This window comes from Phyllopteryx taeniolatus, chromosome 5 (assembly GCF_024500385.1).
Source record: "Phyllopteryx taeniolatus isolate TA_2022b chromosome 5, UOR_Ptae_1.2, whole genome shotgun sequence".
Lineage (NCBI taxonomy): Eukaryota > Metazoa > Chordata > Actinopteri > Syngnathiformes > Syngnathidae > Phyllopteryx > Phyllopteryx taeniolatus.
In genome coordinates, this window is record NC_084506.1 from 26,072,440 (window position 1) to 26,091,401 (window position 18,962).

At 41.7% G+C, this 18,962-nt stretch overlaps 2 protein-coding genes and 1 long non-coding RNA gene across 4 annotated transcripts in view; all 3 read left to right on the top strand.

Moving 5' to 3' along the window:
• otogl (otogelin-like) overlaps positions 1–11,053 on the top strand; it is a 52,514-nt gene extending 41,461 nt beyond the window's left edge. Inside the window, exons 45-58 of one of the 2 annotated variants that reach the window (XM_061774199.1) lie at positions 603–815; positions 1,442–1,546; positions 1,619–1,726; positions 2,162–2,263; positions 3,327–3,431; positions 3,519–3,559; positions 3,651–3,717; positions 3,865–4,043; positions 4,565–4,669; positions 4,745–4,864; positions 7,121–7,166; positions 7,691–7,762; positions 8,551–8,630; positions 9,766–11,053. In XM_061774199.1, the coding sequence (XP_061630183.1) occupies positions 603–815; positions 1,442–1,546; positions 1,619–1,726; positions 2,162–2,263; positions 3,327–3,431; positions 3,519–3,559; positions 3,651–3,717; positions 3,865–4,043; positions 4,565–4,669; positions 4,745–4,864; positions 7,121–7,166; positions 7,691–7,762; positions 8,551–8,630; positions 9,766–9,966 (1,544 nt within the window). In that variant the 3' untranslated portion in view covers positions 9,967–11,053. The remainder of the gene's footprint in view (positions 1–602; positions 816–1,441; positions 1,547–1,618; positions 1,727–2,161; positions 2,264–3,326; positions 3,432–3,518; positions 3,560–3,650; positions 3,718–3,864; positions 4,044–4,564; positions 4,670–4,744; positions 4,865–7,120; positions 7,167–7,690; positions 7,763–8,550; positions 8,631–9,765) is intronic. The other variant, XM_061774198.1, reaches the window with a different exon arrangement.
• A 1,989-nt stretch (positions 11,054–13,042) lies between these two features.
• On the top strand, positions 13,043–13,586 carry LOC133477669 (uncharacterized). The gene is made up of 3 exons (XR_009788446.1): positions 13,043–13,146; positions 13,222–13,347; positions 13,404–13,586. It is a non-coding gene; the product is annotated as an uncharacterized LOC133477669 (long non-coding RNA).
• A 1,276-nt stretch (positions 13,587–14,862) lies between these two features.
• The window catches only part of ptprq (protein tyrosine phosphatase receptor type Q), a 52,516-nt gene continuing 48,416 nt past the window's right edge, over positions 14,863–18,962 (top strand). The window contains exons 1-2 of the mRNA XM_061774830.1: positions 14,863–15,091; positions 17,729–17,840. Of these exons, the coding sequence (XP_061630814.1) occupies positions 14,972–15,091; positions 17,729–17,840 (232 nt within the window). The 5' untranslated portion in view covers positions 14,863–14,971. The remainder of the gene's footprint in view (positions 15,092–17,728; positions 17,841–18,962) is intronic.

Here is an 18,962-nt window from a genome sequence, read left to right on the forward strand (position 1 = left end):
ATGCTTGGTTACAAACAAATTGTCCTATTTGAAAACCCACAAAACTGTCTCTCACATTTGGTGTAGGAAAGAAAGCATGTTAATTTTATTCACAGCACTTCTTCTTTTTCGCTGTTCATCGTTCACGTCACCTCTGTTTTAAGAGATCATTTTTTATGGGATTTTACAGTATACTTACTTACCCACCACCACACCAAGCCCCACCTCTTAAAGACGCTTGCATGTACATAGACGCTACAATATGTACGTCATTTTCTATGCATTTTAGTAATTTACAGTAACAATATTTTTGTCTCCAAGTATGTTTGCAAGGTGTTTTAATAAGTTTAAATGTGTGGGTTAAAACTAAAAGAACAATGAAATACTGTTTATATGGTCTCCCTATAGCACTGATTTTCACCTATTACAGGTGTAGTGTGTAACCTCCGTGACAAATGGAGGTTCACTGTACTGCAATTGTAATTGAAAATAACACCCAACTAGAGTTTTCATGATGTCATAGATTTTTGAGCAGGTGGCAGTCACCTGCAAATGATATATGTCGGAAAAAAACTGAAAATGACTACCTTGCCCATCTGTGAATTATTATCTGGCTTCCATAGTATGCACGGACAGTGAAGGCAGGCCCCGGGCCCCTGGTGAGGTGTGGAATGGCTCCGCTCAAGGCTGCTGCCTGTACAAGTGCATGGAGAATGGCTCCGTGCTGGCTGTGGACCCCGACTGCGGCTTTGTTCCGACGCCGCTGTGTGAGAGGCAGGGCGAGTACGTGCTTGACGTGCTGGAGGAAGGCGCCTGCTGCCCCAAGAAGATCTGCGGTGAGGTCAAGTGTCAAGATGAAATAGCGTGACTATGACATACTATGATTTTCATGACCAAAATAATCACAATTATTGGTATTCTTACAATATTACTCAAAGCCACTTGTAGGGGTGGGACAGTACAGGTTACCCACGGTTACTGTACTTTTTTTTTTTTTTTTTGTGCCATGGTTCAGTACATTTGTGGTATGCGCTTTGTGCATAACTAGAATGACGTTTTGTCTTTATTTTATAATGCATTTTTAGTGTACTGAATAACATAGAGTAACTCTTTTGTTAAACACAACTCTTCCAGATGGTGAACTGGCTCTTAGCCCTTGACTCTTGTGTACACGTGTATTGTATACACAACCATTTGTATACATGTGACAGTAGTAGTAGACATCGGGTAATAGGCGGGTTATACCCTGGACTAGTCGCCAGCCAGGAAACAAATGTAAACAGTTGAATTACACGTACCCCACTCGGAAGGTGTGATCAATTGACCCATGAGTAATCCAATTGATACACTTGGGTTAGGAATTAAAATCTCACTGAAATGTGCACTGGTACAACGTTACGTGGGTCAAGTGTTTTCATTAAGTGACAGAATCGTACATCTTCGACCATGTCCTTGCATCCAGAATGCAACATGACCATATGTGACAGTGAAGCACCAGCTTGTGACCACGGCGACCGACTGGTGATCGGTTACAGCGCCCTCTCCTGCTGTCCAGAGTACCGATGCGGTGAGAACAAGCACTATTACCTGCAAATTGTTTGACATGCTTTAACGTTGTGTTGTCACCCCTCTTCCTCAGAGTGTGACCCTGCGGCGTGTCCCCCTGCGCTCAGCCCCAACTGTAGGGAAGACCAGTTTTTAGTGGAGATACGTTGGGGGAAACTGTGCTGCTATTCTTACCTCTGTGGTAGGCCAGAGATTTATTAAAACATTAAAGGAGACATATTATGCATTTTTTTTCATTTTTTTTTTCTTTCACCAACATACCCCAAGGATAAGTCAAGAATTCAACCCATGCTGACAACTGACCCTGCGGTGGGAAATGTGGGCTATTTCTGCACTTCTCAGTTTTTCAGACAGTGTAGAGTTGCTTGAAAGTGGCTCTGGATCTGGTCACACTTCTTGCTCACATTTTCAGAAATAGACCTCTTACAAAAGATGCACTTGGTTGTTTAATTTCACACATGATGGGTGGGCAGGCGCTCCAGAGACCCAACTATTCAGATAAAAGAAATCAAAAAGTCAATTGTTTATAATGTGTCCCCTTTAAGGAGCAGTGTGACTGTTTATTATGGGCACCTCCATCATCTGAAGGGCTATAATGATGTGTTTTGCCGTGCAGTGTGTGAATCGTGCATGGAGCCAGTACCTACCTGCTTGCATGGAGAAATCCTGGCTGTGGATTTGAACACCACCCAAAGCTGCTGCCCACAGTATCTTTGTGGTGAGCGGTGCTGCCATATGGCATAGTAATATTAATTATTCCAGCTTTTTGTTTTTACCTTTGCTATGGCTGTTGTGATTTTATTAGTCTAGGCTCTCTATCCCAACTGTTTTTCTCTGTGTGCTTGTATGCATGCGTGTGTGTATATATATGTGTATGTACTGTATGTATATATACTAATGTGCGTATATACTGTATATACATGTAAGTACTATATATATATATATATATATATATATGTGTGTATATATATATATATATGTGTGTGTATGTATATATATATATATATATATATATATATATATATATATATATATATATATATATATATATATATATATATATATATATATATTGTAGGTGGAATTCTTTCCCATTCTTGCTTGATGTACAGCTTCAGCTGTTCAACAGTCCGGGGTCTCCGTCGTATTTTACACTTCATAATGCGCCACACATTTTCAATCGGAGACAGGTCTGGACTGCAGAAAATATATAAAATATTTATATATAATATATAAATATATATGAAATATTTTATATGTAATTTTGTGGCATTATTATAATTTGTTTAAATTATGTATTTTATATACTGCGATTGGCTGGACCACCTCAGGGTGTACCTCCCCTCTCACCCGAGGATAGCTGGGATAGGCTCCAACATGCCCGCGACACTAGTGGGGAGAACCGGTACAGAAAATGGATGGATGGATGGATTTTATATATTTTAGCTACAAAATAAGACAACCATATTAACAATTTGGCATCATTGAATATACACAGCGGCACGGTGGCCGACTGGTTGGAGCGTCAGCCTCACAGTTCTGTGAATAGTAATTTGCACATAGTCCCTCATTCTTGCACATAGTCCCTCATTCTTTTCATCACAGCACAACAAGTTTAAAATACCATCTCAAAGCAAAATGTGGTACTGTGTGTGGTATATTTGGTGCCTGTGATTCATCGCAATTAATCAAAATTTAAATGTAATTAATCTGATTTAAAATATGAATCGATTGACAGCGCTAATAATTGTATTCATTAAAATCTTTCCCATTTGTTACAGTGTGTGATGTCAACAAGTGTCCCAAATCATCTGTGAGCTGTGCACCGGGTCTTACTTTGGTTGAAACCACTCCATCGGGCTATTGCTGTCCGCAGCAGCACTGTGGTACCTAAACATTTTAGTTTCAATCAAGTTCTCCGTTTTTTTGTGTTTAAACCTCACGCAGTATGCTTTTGCCTCTGTCACTCCCAGAATGTCAGTGTGAGGACAGTGCTCTCCAAGTGTGCCAGCTTGTAAGTCAGCTGCATTAAAACTCTAAAGCAGGGTTTTGTTCACACCGAGACAGCACAATCGCTTTAGCCAGAGCGCTTTATCTTCTCTCAGGGGGAGGTTCTATTCGAGGTCCCAGACATCAGCAGCAGCGACTGTGGCTGTCCTCGACACGCATGCCGTATGTGGAATGCGAGCATGAAAAAACACACTGGGGTGCCAGGCCATCCAGGGCTCCCTGGCACCCCACCCACCTTCCATAAAAGGGTTTTTGGTCTTCCTCTGTCGTGTAATTATTGATTTAATGCTTGTGTGTGCTTCCCTTTAGAGAAAGCAGAGGTGTGCCTTTTCCAAGGAGTAACAGTTCTGGGACCGGGCCAATCCCTCATTCAGTACTTTGAGACAGAGTTGTGCTATACTGTCCAATGCCTGCATCACAAAGATCCAAACACAGGCTTCTATGCCATGGAAATCACTTCAGTCAACTGCTCCCAGCAATGTAAACCTGTATGTATCCAGCATATTTAGTGCATTTTCATATATGTAATGTTAGCTTTAAAGCATACACACATACCTTTGTTTAACATCTTAACCGATTTTTGCCATGAGACACCAAACATGATGAGAAAATGATGGGCAAGTGTGTGCTTATTGTTCTTCTACTAGGTCGTGTTCTTGACATGACTTCACACATAGTGATATCTCCAACGACAAACCAGATGTCTTTCATAGTACCAAGAGTGACCTGTGAGAGGCAGCATTGTGCCACAGGGCATCCAGACTGCTGGAAACGTATTTGCTATTGTAAATATTGAACAGGATTAACATTTACGATTGTAGGCTAAGCAGTTTTCCGAGCTGATTGGTGTGGGGAAATAACACTTAACACACCCCATACCACAGGATAATCGCTCAGAATAATCTTTGAGAGACATCCGATAATGGGGCTTTTGCTGACTTTGATCCGAAGTGTTGGAAAATGCTCAAAGTGACCCGATTATTTGTAATTTCTTCTTCTGTCTAAACAGAACCAGGTATACGTATCATCTGCTGACCCTCAGGTGTGCTGCGGCTCCTGTAAAAACATCTCCTGCGCATTCACCAGCAACAATGGGACCACAGAGCTTTTTACCGTGAGAGCAAACAAAAACTAAACAAAAAACATCTTTTTTTTAAGTGAAAATGATTGGAATAGTGGGTGTGTGCAGGTGGGAAGCTCCTGGGTGGAGAACTGCACCAGTTACAACTGCATGGAAACACCGGTGGGGGCCGTGGTGCTAGCCTCTGGCGTGGTTTGCCCACCTTTCAATGACACCGAGTGCACTCAGGTTGGGGACCAAGGACAGGTGTCTGTACACAAGATGGACAAAAGTATTGTCACACGTGGCTTCAGCAAGTAAAAATAAAAAGAGACTGGTGGATGACTGGTTAGCACATCCGCCTCACAGTTCTGAGGACCCGGTTCATCAGAATCAGAATCATCTTTATTTGCCAAGTATGTCCAAAAACACACAAGGAATTTGTCTCTGGTAGTTGGAGCCACTCTAGTACGACAACAGACAGTCAATTGACAGAGAACACTTTGGAGACATAAAGACATTGACAAAAAAACAGTCACTGAGCAGTAAAGGGTTGCTAGTTATCTGGTAATGCCGGTACATTTATTTTTTTTTTTTTGACAATTGTGCAAAAAGATGCAGAGTCCTCTAACACTTAGAGCAGCTCGAATGACTAATATTGCAATATTCATCCTCGCCTGTGTGGAGTTTACATGTTCTCCCCCTGCCTGTGTGGGTTTTCTCCGGGAAATCCGGTTTCTCCCACATCCCAAAAACATGCGCAGTAGCTGAATTGAAGACTCTAAATTGTCCGTAGGTGTGAATGTGAGTACAAATGGTTGTTTATTTATATGTGCCCTACGATTGGCCGCCGACCACTTCAGGGTGTACCCCGCCTCCTGCCCGTAGTTAGCTGGGATAGGCTCCAGCACGCCCGTGACCCGAGTGAGGAACAGTGTAGAAAATAGATGGATGGAATGGATGTTGGACATGTGAGATGGTCCCACAAAGTTGAAAGCATAGAATGCTCCAAAGTATCAGACTTTGGAGCAGCGTCTGCCTCACAGTTCTGAGGACTGGGGTTCAATCCCCGGCCCTGCCTGTGTGGAGTTTGCATGTTCTCTCCGTGCCTGCGTGGGTTTTCTCCGGGCTCTCCGGTTTCCTCCCACATCCCAAAAACATGCATGAATTGAAGACTCTAAATTGCCCGTAGGTGTGAATGTGAGTGTGAATGGTTGTTTGTTTGTATGTGCCCTGCGATTGGCTGGCAACCAGTTCAGGGTGTACCCCGCCTCCTGCCCAATGATAGCTGGGATAGGCTCCAGCACGCCCGCGACCCTAGTGAGGAGTAGCGGCTCAGAAAATGGATGGATGGATGGAATACTATTTGGAGTGTCCACAATTTGTCTGTTATTAACCAATTTAAAACTCAACTGTCTGAGAAGTGTTGTAAAACTTCACCTTTTCCTTCACTCTGTGGGAGCCTTGCAGCATAAGGTTAGATGCATTTGAGTAAGCCTTTTTTTTTTTTTTTTTTATAAAAACATCGATCGCTGTACTGCTTTGTTGCAGAAGGAAGCCCTTGAACCACGATTAGATTAATATCCCCCTAATACACAGGGGTAGTCAGCTCATGGTTTTATTTATTGCATCGCTCATGGCTCTCAGAACTTTGAAAAAGAGTTTGGGAAGATGACGTAACACTGGCGTTTGCTTTTGTGAAGTTTCAAAGGCTTTTGTATGGTCGGGACCGCATATTATGATGTTTGTATCACATCTTACAGCACAAGCCATGGTACGCAAAAAGCTTCCACAGGGATGTGTAGAATTTCTATATATAGCTACTTTATCACACCAGACATCCTTTCAATTGTTTGTGATTGTGTATTCATGCCCCAAAAATATTCAACCAATTAGGTTCCAATAGGATACAGTAGCTGTTCAATGTTTTGAATTCCACTTAAACTTTTTTCAAAATTATTACTTTACACAACTTATTTTTTGTCTCGTTGTGGGTTGTTGAGCAGAATTGTTGCTAATTCGGCATAGCTTCTGAATCTTCAGCTGCCCGACTGGTTAGAGCATCTGCCTCACAGTTCTGAGGTCCGGGGTTTCGGCCCCGCCTGTGTGGAGTTTGCATGTTCTCCCCGTGCCTGCGTGGGTTTTCTCCGGGTACTCCGGCTTCCTCCCACATCCCAAAAACATGCATGGTAGTTTAATTGAAGACTCTAAATTGAATGTGAGTGCGACTGGTTGTTTGTTTATATGTGCCCTGCGATTGGCTGGCGACCAGTTCAGGGTGGACTCCGCCTCTTGCCCGAAGATGGCTAGGACAGGCTCCAGCATGCCCATGAACCTAGTGAGGATAAGCGGTACAGAAAATGGATGGATGGATGGATGTGTGCTAATTTGGTCAAATGTTTCCCTTTATTCCTATTTTTACTCATGTTTTGGGCTTCATGTCAAAATGAAGATATATAATCATACAATTAAACAGAAGTGGTAAGTATTGTCCTCTACTTGCAGAAAGGTGGTGTGGTTCAGAGGTACTTGGACGGCTGCTGCAGGACATGTGAGTGTCTGCGTTTATTAATGCTTGAGAAGGGTGAGTGCCTTGTTGCCTGACAGCGGATGGGCTTATTGGCTGAATTTTATGAGGGGTGCGTGGCCTGTTGTAGCAACTGGCGATCAATCCTGACGCTTAGCCTGTTTTTCCCTACAATCTGCGACTTTGGTCTGGTGATCGACAGCCGGGAAAAAGGAAAGTTATAATCATCTGTGCATCAATACAGTAATGGTACGCGCCGGGTGATTGAAAGTGGATTGTTTCTTCACCGCTTGCCTGCTTTGACCTTGCAGTTGCTCCACGGTGAGGTTGTGAGCTAGCGCAGAGGTTGTCTTTACGCATTATGTGATTTGGGTTCCTTTTGTTGTTGAGGTGTGGAAGAGGGAGCAAAATGCATGTGCATGCTCGCGCCCTGCGTCCTCTCTGTGCTGTGTCTGTGCCATGTTGACTTCTTGATGTTGTTTTTTCTTTTAATGGTTTTTGTGTTCTCCCGGCGCTTTCTTTCTTTGCTGTCCTGACGATGCTACCAGGTGCTGGAGTGGGTGTTTTACCCTTTACCGTTAATCCCATAACCCCCACCGGTAGTACTAACTGTGACACAGGTATGTGCTGCTTGATATTAGACGATGAGGCCTGATCCAATTGATTGACTTGCAATTATCTTCATTCTCCATTGTAGCCAAGCGCAGTCTGAGCACCCCAATAAAATACCTGCTGCTGGGCAACAAAACATCCAGCTCAATAGTCCTCACAGGGTCCCTAATAGAATGTGTGTGTGCGTGTAGATGTGTGTGTGTATTTATATATTTGTCATTCATCATCATTTTTGCCAATTATAATAATTTACACTGACTGGTAATATTCGGTAACCATGAATTTGTACTGTAATGACATCCAATACAAGCGCTGTATCAAACCTATTTAAACACAATGATGCTCAGTTTGATTCACACTGTAGCTTCATATGCAGGTGTGTCTTGATAAATTACAATATCGAGGAAAACTTTGTTTCAAAAAGTGAAACTCCAATTTTATGTAAATTCACTACACACTTCACAGAGTGAAATATCATTTATGATTATAGCTTACAACGAACGAAAAACAAAAATTCGCTATCGCAAGAAATTTGATTATTACATATTGTAAGAAAATCAAAATACACAACGATAAATTGCTGAGCTTTTTGCCTACGGCATCTTACGTGGGCGGAGCAAAGCATTAAAGTTTGCTGAACATTCGCAATGAAAAATCGAGGGCCCACTCATCGATGCTTGCAGCTTTATTTTTTTAAAGTTATCATTTTTGATACAGTGCTTGTATTGAATTATATTAGAGAGTGTCTGTGAGTGATTCGTCTTCTTTTTGTGGTTTTCTGTGAACGTGAATACAGGCAAAGAGGACGGTAAGACATGCAAGAGAGTGGCCATCCGGACCACCATACGTAAAGATGACTGCAGGAGCAACACACCTGTGAGAAAACATACACACACACACAATTACAATACAGTGTTCCCCACTCTATCGCGGATCCTCGTTCTGACCCTCATTATATCACAGATTTTTTAGTGAAAAATATCTCTCTGTGAGGGAACTCTCTGCTAAATTGCATAAATCTATAGTTGGTAGTAATCGTTTTTTATCGGCTTTTATGTTTTACTAATGGTAATGCCCTCACATTTGGGAAAGAAGAGCAACTGTCACCATTGCTCTTTATGGCCGTTTATTGAACGCCCGCTGCTAAAACATAATGAGCACACTCATGCAAAAGCTGCTGTCCGCCACACCTCATGCCCGGACACTCACACACAGACTCACCATCGCTTGAGCCACCCGGACACTTCAATGCGTACAGTGTTTTCTATTGTTTGTTTGTTTAATTTTTTTTTGTGTTCAAATACAGTTGGGAGTAAAAAATATGTGAAACCTTAGTAATTTCTTACATATCTGCATAAATTGGTCATAAAACATGGTCTAGCAGAGAATTTGCTGAAACTAATACCACTTAAAGAATTATGTTTTCATATTTTTATTGCAAATGTAAACAGTTGCAGGACAGGGAGGAAAAGGTAAGTGAACCTCTCAGTTACAAATTCTCCAAGAGTTAATCAGTCAGGTGTAAGCCAGTTCAATCAATGAGACAAGAATGGAGATGTGGCTGAAAGCCGCTCTGGTCACGAGAAAACACACAACCAGTTTGTAATTGTCTCTGGTCAAGAACTATTGCTTGATGTGTACCATGCCTTGCTCAGAAGACCTACGTTTAAGAATTGATGACTTGTATAAAGCTGGAAAACTACATGAGACTACAAGAGCACAGGACACAATGCTCAATGAGGTAAAAAAGAACCCTAGAGTGTCAGTGAGAAATTACGAGCAAATACCAACATATCTGTTGACAATTCTACCATACGTAAAACAATGGTGAGGTTCACGGGAGAACACGAAGGAGGAAATCTAAGAAAAAAAGGTTCACATACTTTTTCCTCGCACCGTATATTTAAATGTGTTTGTATGGTATTTATAGACCACAGATATCCCCCAGGATGAACGAGGTTCACTTTAGCCTATACATCTGCCTTCACACTGTACCCCGGCCTTATTACAGGTGACAGTCTTCTCCTGTGATGGAAAATGTCCGTCGGCCACCATCTTCAACTTCAACATCAACAGTCACGCCAGGTTCTGCAAGTGCTGCCGTGAGAACGGACTGCAGTCCCGCTCAGTGGCGCTCTACTGCACACGCAATGCCACCAGGGTGGCGTACCGCTTTCAAGAGCCCCTGGACTGTACCTGCCAGTGGAACTGAATGAAAGGTTCCGGCAAGGAAATAACAGAGGGCTCTAAGATTTGTGACGCATGTATGACGTAGTACAGGGAAGGTATCACATTAGATTTTGTACAGCACTTAGAGATCAAGGTAATACAGTGCTTCAAAGTGGACATATTATGGAAAATGTTCTTTTTATTTGCTTGGATACAAATAGAATAGTTGTGGAATGCTTGCTCACCCATCAAGTGTGAAATTAAACAACCAAGTAAAACTTTTGTTAGCTGCCTAATTCCGAAAACGTGTATGTCGACGAGCCGTTGAGAATTTTGCTGATTTGTGATGCCACTTGAATGAGACAGCACCAGACGGGCTCCCTTCAGGGCCTGGGTTCTGTTTGAGGTTTCTTCCTTCGAGGGAGTTTTTCCTTCCCTCTGTTGCCAAGTGCTTGCTTGTGTTGGGTTTAGTTGATTTTCTTTAATGTATGAGGAGTGTGGTACTTGACCTACCCAAAGTGTAAACTGCCTTGAGATAACTTCTCTTGTGAATTGGCACTATGTAAATAATATTGACTTGACTTGACCACCCCTTAAAAACAAGCTGATTTGAGTGCGGCCCTAAAAAGGAGTATTTCTCTCTCTCTCGCCGGCAAGATGTGGCATCTGCAGTTGCCAAGCACAAACTCTGCATAAAGTTGTCATGGAAACTAAAGCCGGACTCGCCATTGGCTCAAGGGATTAGGGCAAACCCCCCAAAACAGACCATTTTCAGCAAGCCACTGGATAGAGTGTGTAAAACGTACTGTAACTCTTGATCCTTGGGATTATTTGGCACCGAGGAACTGTTTTAGATTGAAATAATTTTTGTTTTATTTTAAAAAAAAAAATTTAATACACTAATATTGACTGTACCCATCCACTTAACCATTGTAGGAAAGTTTACAATCATGTTGTATCCTGCTTATTTTTGACAACTGATCATTTTTAGCCCAAAAAATGTATTATAATGTAGAATATTTTTGAGGAGATTAACATGGGTCTTTACCAACTGACGTCTTGCATGAGCCCGATTTTCTATAGAAGTACTGTTAAAAGACAATACTCTTTCCACCTTCTTACTGACGCACCAGAATAGGTCAATAAAAGCTTTAAATGTGTTTTTGTCTGAATTATTACTTTACCCAAGTGCCCAATTCAGATTTAATGCCGTTATTCCATCTATTTCCAAGTAAATTTCAAGGGACACATTGAATATGGGTTGTTTACACTAATGTAATGAAACAAATCGGCCAAACTGCACTTAAAAATGCTACAAGAATCAACAGTGGGCTGTGACAGCACTTAGTTAAACAATATTTCGAAAATAATACAAACATTAAATGTTATATACCATTTAGTTTGCTTGGCTTTGTTTTGCTTATTTAATAATCAACACACCTCAAATATATCATATATAGATACCATATTAAATGGACTTTTACTGTTGTTTAGATTTGCAGTTGCTGTTTTTAATGTGGGCTTTTTAATGCTGGACTCACATTAGGAGATATTCTTTACGTATTGAAATTGTATCCATATCTGGAAGAGGCCTGCTTCAGATCCCAAGATATCTGCTTCAATGCATTTTTTCCCCCTATTTACACTGCCGTGATGCATATCCCAACTGTGACACTTGAGAACAAAACATAGGAATAGTATCACTTGAACTCCGTAGTGTAAATCCAGCAGCGTAAGCATTTAAGTTTCTTACATTTTGGTGCCTGCAGTCTCTTTGGGCAAACAACCTTAGTCAGCATATGTACTGTTTGTGTCCAAGAGGTTACTGCCTTTGTGGGAGTCCCTTTTCAATAACACAACTTGCCGTCAGGCTCGCTTGTATGCAGGGCCGCGATTTCTCTCCCTATCACATTCTCGTCATTCTTCATGACCGAGTGGGCCCACCACACCCGGCATCCCTGTCAAAAACCACCTCAGCTCACATTTCATAGATTTTAGTAACAGTTCCAACTCTGTGTACTTGGTGAGTAGTGTATGCAAAAATGATGGCTCTTCTAACAAACATGCTCACATACATCTCAAGTGGGGTACATACCTGTATATACAGAGAGTGGGGCCAAATTTTAGCTTTTCCCCCCCACCCTTATGCTCTAAGTCAGCAAAGGCACGCTTCTCGGATTTCACAAAAAGACCATCCTGAGTGATTTTACTGTGGTGTGGAGTGTGTTAAAAGTTGTTTTTTGTTTTTTTTCGCTACCCAATTTGGTTGGAGAAAGGTTGGATTGACAAATGTAAATGTTAAACATATACATCCTGTATATAAACAATATTCATGATTGTAATGTAAAACGTAACCTATTAACCACTGCATACATACCTCCCTTCAAGTAAGCAAAGGCAGGAATTTAAAGATTATCCTGAAAAATTCTCCTGTGGTGAGCGGTGTGTTCAATGTTGTTGTTTTTGCATTTTGTATCTCAGATCTCCTTGAAAAATGGTCAGGCGAACAGTCATAAGTTTTAAACATGTTCAATATGTATGATTGTTTGCCTTCTATTCTGACTTCTATTGCTTTTTCTCTCACTAGTCTTTCTTTTTATCCACCACATTCCTCTCAAAGTTCCGTCTTGGTACTACGATACACATTGTTGCGTGTGGTGTGCTGTTGATCATCTGAACAAACTTGCCTATTTTTTCCCCTTGTCATGTATGGGGTGTCTCACAGTTTGAAAACCAGTTATGATGTTGAAAAGAAATTTGTATTCATGTACCTTGTTTTGGGATGCTTCACTTACATCTTCCCTCCTCTCCTGCCCTCAGGGGCACGATTGTGGAGTGCCCCTAAGTTGTCTTGGCAAAGTGCTCTTATCCCAACATAGATGCCAGAACAAAATGGGCTAAAGTCTCTCACACGCACTCACTTTTACACATACATGTCATCATGCAGCCTTCTTGGACTGTGACTTCTTGGCTCTGGTCGATGCTCCATTGACACAAATAGTAGTTAAGCTTGGGACTTTCTGTTGCCCATTTGAGATGTTTACACACTGCTGTTTTGGGGTTTCTCGTTCAGCCTGCTGACACACACACACACAGACACACACACACACACAAACACATCCACACACACGTACAGTTGAGTGTCCCTGAGGATTTCAAGTTTGATCTGTGAGATGAACTGGCTTCTAATGAGCATCTGTGGTTGCTTGCAAGCTTCTTCCAGGTAAGGTTATTGTTTTTATTCACTTCACTATTTGAGTTATTTCCAGCACTGGAGTGACTTTTTGCTCTTCCTCAGGTGGTCTCACTGACCTGTGAGCAATCTTTAAACCCAGTGGTGTTTGAGCTTATGTTCCCCTGCTTTCCTTCGACGCAAAGGCCGGACGGCTTTACGGTGACCTGCAAAACAGCAAGAAACCGCCTGGTAGGAACTTTGCAGGATTTTCGAAGGAGAACTACAGTAAAATGCAATTTTTGCAGGGGTATGTGGAGCCTGTTGGTGCCTTTCCATGGCGTCCTGACTGCAAGATCTACATGTGGCTGGCAGAGCAGGGGGAAAAGTGGAAGGTCTGAGACTGGCCAAGTCAATCACTGGACCTAAACCAAATAGAGCATGCATTTTACCTCCTGAAGAGGAGACTGATGGTCGCTTGTAGTTGGTAGTGATTGTAATCCACACGAGACTGACTTAGAGTCGTTAGCGGTTAACTGTTTTTCCAGCTTTTCGGCATATTTTTCTCTTCGCGATGTTAATTTCTTTCGTCAGCTGGTTTGTAGCGCAATTACAAAGGGCTCTATTCCCACTTCGATAGGCGTCCTCTTTAGCCTGTCGAAGTTGTTGAAGTTTGGCAGTGAACCACAGTTTGTTGTTGTTGAACGTGCAAAATGTCTTTTTTGGTACACACACATGTGACACAGCCCGTATATTTATCTCGGCTGCCAGTTCAAGTTTCAAAGACACTCTAATCTGTGCCATCTAAACAGTCTTCAAGTTTTAACTTTTCTTCATTGGTCCACTTCTTCACTGTTTTCACCAGTCTTTGGACAGTTAGGTTTTGGTCTGTATGTTGGTATTAAGTGAATCAGGGTTAGGGTTGTGATGGCCAACATCTCCAGGTCTGGCTATGGCTCATTCTCTGCTCTGATAGGAGGCCTGGAGGCTGACAGGAAGTAACTAGTTTTGAAATACGGAAAAGAATTTGGTTAACTTTAAACTGTGGCTTGGTAACAAATAATGTTTGCAATCTCTCAATGTTTTAAAATGTGGTAAAATGTGTTATGGTCCAATGAAGTCAACATTGAAGGTTTTGGTCATGATTCCAAAAAGATTTGTCATGAACTCAACACTGCTCCTCACCCAAAGAACACCATACCAACACTGAAGCAAAGTGGTAGCAGCGCACATAAGGTATAAAGAATTAAGAACAATTGAAATAGCAGTCAGTGTGAGCAAAAAGGCTTTTGCTAGAAAGCATAAAAACAAACAAACACAATCTCAGGAAGCATGTACTAGAACATCTGAAATTGTTTTGTGTGGTTAATCAGAGGTGCTTTAAATGGTGGCAAGTGTGTGCTGACACCCACTTAACATGCGTTTGCATGTGATTGGTTAATTCTGAACACAGCCACATCATAGTTACAGTATAAGATGGTGTGCACACGTGTGCAACCACATTATCTCAGTTGTTTATATTTACTTCCCCAGTCAAAAAGATAAGAAAAAATAATGTGTTGCACAGGTTATCAGCCATGGTGGAAAACGTTTTAATATTATTTATCTTGATCTCATTTTTTTATATTACAAAAACCTGCCATTTGCACAGGGTTGCGGAGACTTTTTAGAGCCACTGTATGTTCCCTGCCATTGGCTGGCGACCAGTCCGCCTATCGCCCAAAGTCAGCTGAGATGGGCTCCAGTGATAGAAAACGGATGGATGGATAGTGGATCTGAAACGTGCCACCTTCCAGTTCTCAAAGCTCTCAAAATCCTAAATTTAGCTCATTTCTTCTGGTTCAATAAGAAACCCTCAAAATCAAAGTGAGCGTTGATGCTGTCACTATGTTGTCTCGTCTCCAGTCCCGCTAGGCGCCACGGAAATTGGCGCTGGCGGGGCAAGTGGCAAGCTCTGTGTTTGGAACCCCCACCAGGACAGATGGACGACTGCAAGGTGGGAGATCAATCGAGCACCACTTGATGATGTCATTTCTGTAAAACACAAAATAGTCTTTCTTCAATATACACATTTGCGTCACATTCCACGCCCACCTGTTAGTTGCTAAGCAACCGCTGTCAGCACATGACAGATTGAGTTTCCAGCCGTTTAAAGATGTATGATCCACATAGAGCCTCGGCCAGGAAGAATGACCAAGCTTGCTTCTACATGCTGTCCCTGAAAGTCACTGAGGCTTTATTTTCTTGTGCCTTGCCTGTGTGTGTGTGTGTGCACGGGCGTGCGTGCGCATGCGTGTGTGAGTGTGTTTCTTAGCTAGTTTTCGGCCTCCTGTCCTCACATACAAGATCCCAGATGGAGATAATTGTCCAAGGCACCGGCTACGAGGTCCGGGACTACAATACACAACAGCATAAGCGTTAAGAGCATGAGGGACCCTGAATGCAGTCCAGTGGTCCACAGAGAGTTTTGCACTCATAAGGAGCACATCACGCACGTGTACACACGTATTTGGTCAAACACAAATAAAAATAATACAGGGTTGCTCAAAAGGTGTTCATTTGTTATTTTGTTTTGAGTATACGTCAGAGGTTCTCAATCCTAGCACAGTTTATGCTGGTCAGACATTACAGTGCAGAATTGTACCACACACATTCAGCCAGGCTTCACCCCATCTTGGTTCCTTCCGGTTGCCATGTGTCCCATACCCCCACCCTCCAAAATGTAACCCTAACCATCACATACACACACGTACAGCTGAGTAACAGATCTCATGACTTATTGAGTTGGCTCCATGAGCTTAACCCTGAATGTTTTATTTGCTCAAGTAGGGAATGAAGGCATTCACTGTCTTCTGTCCTTAACACCAAAACTTTGGAAAACTGTATGGCTCTGGTTAGTCTCTCCATGACTAACTTTGCCAGGTCCAGTCACGGCACGGAGCAGCTTGTTGGCATTCTTCAGCCGCATGGATTACCTGCAGTGACTCTGGATGCACTTCAGCACTAGTGCGACTCAGCTAAACCTTGAACTCCCCTTTCCGTCATGGCCTTCTTTTATCGCATCCTGCTGCTCAGACTCTGCATGGCTCTTGTTCACTCAAAGGTAAGGCCCAATGTCGGGCATTATTTTGGGAGGTATCTATTAAATATCCACTGATGTGTTTATACATTTATTTAAAAATATATATGTTTGATTCTCTGACACAGAAAGGGAACACTGAATGTGATGGACAGGCACAGAGATAAATACCTCTGCCAAGGCTAAACAGTCCGAATTTGGACCACTACGAAATTGTACACCTTCACAGATAATTAGCGCCTCGACATCATTTGTCTCTCTGTCTGTCTGTCTGCTGTTTCTCGTTAAATTCCTCTCTCTACCTCTATATATCTTTTTATTCTATATCTGTTTCTACGGTATCTTTCTATCTTTGTCTCTTTCTCTATCTATCGCTCTAGCAAGCTGTCTCTCCATGCATTCATGCAAAAGTCACTTTAAGTCACCAAATACCATGAATAAGCAATAAACCGCGCTAATATCTGTCACACAGTACTCGTTAGCATTGTTTTTTTTATAACATGTATACCATTGGAATAACACAAGGTACATCTGCTAGTCAATTTGCTCCCATCTTTACCAATGTGTTTTTAAAAATAGAATCAAAATGATTGTCTTTTTCTGCACTTCTGTGAGAGTGCGCAGCCTGGTAGTTCTGCTTTTACGCTTTATTGTTGCTCCAATTCCCTCTCATGTTCTGCCAAATTACGGATTGCTTCCCCTCACGTAAAACACAAATATCCCTCCACAGATTATCATATGCTATGTTTTATACTCTGCGAAAAGCTGATGTTTATATGGCAGTGATAAGCCTAATCAGCATCGTAAAGCCTTCGGCTTTAGCAAAGATAACTCATCATTTGAGTTAAAAATCAATTAAAATAAATCTGCTAAGAGCAATGAATAGGCCCTGAACCCCTTTTTCATGGTCAATCCTTGAAGTGATTACCAAACTCTGATGCCATGCGCTGGCCACAGTTGAGGCAAAAAAAAAAAAAAAAAAAAAAAGCTTGGCAATTTAGTCACTCCTATCTGTTTAAGATTCTGTTAAATTGGGGCTCATTTGGTTGAATTTTTTAGTCAGAGTTAGTCAAAGCACAGTCCGTGGAATTCACTCAAAATGTCTGCTTCAAACCATATTGACCAACTTCCTGTTCAATTTCGGGCCTGGGTCCTTGGGACTTTTCCGTGCGTCATGTTATGATACAAATGTCCAACTAATTTCATCCCGATCAGTGAAACTGGTGTCCGGGGCTCGTTCCCCCCCCCCCCCTAATTTTCCAAGGGGTGTTATTGCGTGAGTTTCGAGGGGTCGTGTTTGGGACCCTTAAAATGTATATACAGTATTTTCACCAGGATACACATGCTTTTCAGGCATTCTGACACCCTCAAAAATGTGATTAATTCATCAGAAGAATGATAATAATAAGGAAGTAATTTCAATAGGGTCCTCGCACCGCTATGCTTTGGCCCTAATAATTGTAGACCACATACTGTACTTGATTATGTGTTGTTGGTGGTGATATTTGCTGATGTTTTGTATGTCGTGTGTTGTTGTTGCTTTGTTTTCCCTAGGCTGATGTGGACAGTGTGAGTCCATCCACACAATACACACTGACTGTCACTGCAGCGTCTTCAACCAACATCAGTCCGGGAGTCAGTCGCATGCTCAACGCCAATGAGAGCGGTGAGAGACGTCCCAATGCTTGATTTGGGTCGTGTACTTTCAATAGTTCGCTGTTAGAGACTGCTGTATGAGTCTATTGCTATCCCTCGCTGTGGCATTTTGAGGGCAACAAAACAGGAAAGTTCAAATGCTCTCTTACTTTCTATTGTGCTTTTTTTTTTTTATTCCAATTTTGTTGCAATGTACTTAATTACAAAGAAAACCAACAGGTTTTTTTTTTTTCATTATAAGCCTTTGCAACTAGAATATCATTTTGTGTGTGTGTGTGTGCGTCTCTCCTTTGTGGGGCATAATCATTTGCGCCCCCACGTCCGTAGCAGAGAATCTGTGAGAAAAAAACAAGAAAAGAAAAAGTAACTACGCTATAGTAGTACACATTCCACTCTCTTTTTGTAGCCTCGCTGAACTCAGCATGTATTAAGGGGGCGGCCGTTTCATGCAAAAAACAACTGCTCACCCCGCCCACACTACTGCAGTGTGAATTTTACTTGTCAAATTAGTGGAGCAGACGCATCATCAAAAACAAATGCTACAATCAATACTTGTCACATTACAGCCAGGCCTAATTATTGAACTGTCTGTAAAAATGAAGTTTTATTATGGTACAAATGCAATATCTTTTAAAGGTACCACCCTGGTGATAAGACATTGTACTCCTAAAGGTTCAGTTCTGTCTTTTTTTTCTGAGTGAGTCATCATCTAATTGAAGAACAAGAATGTGTCAGTATCAGTAACTGTGTCTGTTAAATTCCTCTCTGCTAACTTAAGCGCTTTGTGTTTGAAGTACACGATGAACAGCTCAGCACTGAGCGTCTCTTGAATGTCACTTTTAAGTGAAGCCTCAGATCAGTGAAAACGCGAGCACAAGCCCCCGTGCTCGCGAGCATACTTATTCTGTTACTGTTCACGCTGTCCTTCGTGTTCTTAAGTGCTACGATAAGTGATAGGTAATAAAAGAATGGAAATGAGTGACAGCGAGAGATGAAAAGGGATGAAAATTTCCCTTCACATTTATAGTAACCAAAATTCACACTAGGTATTATCCAATATTGCTGGAAGAATTGTAAGCAAAAAATTAGACACAACATGGTGTACTTTGACTATAAAATATATATATTATCA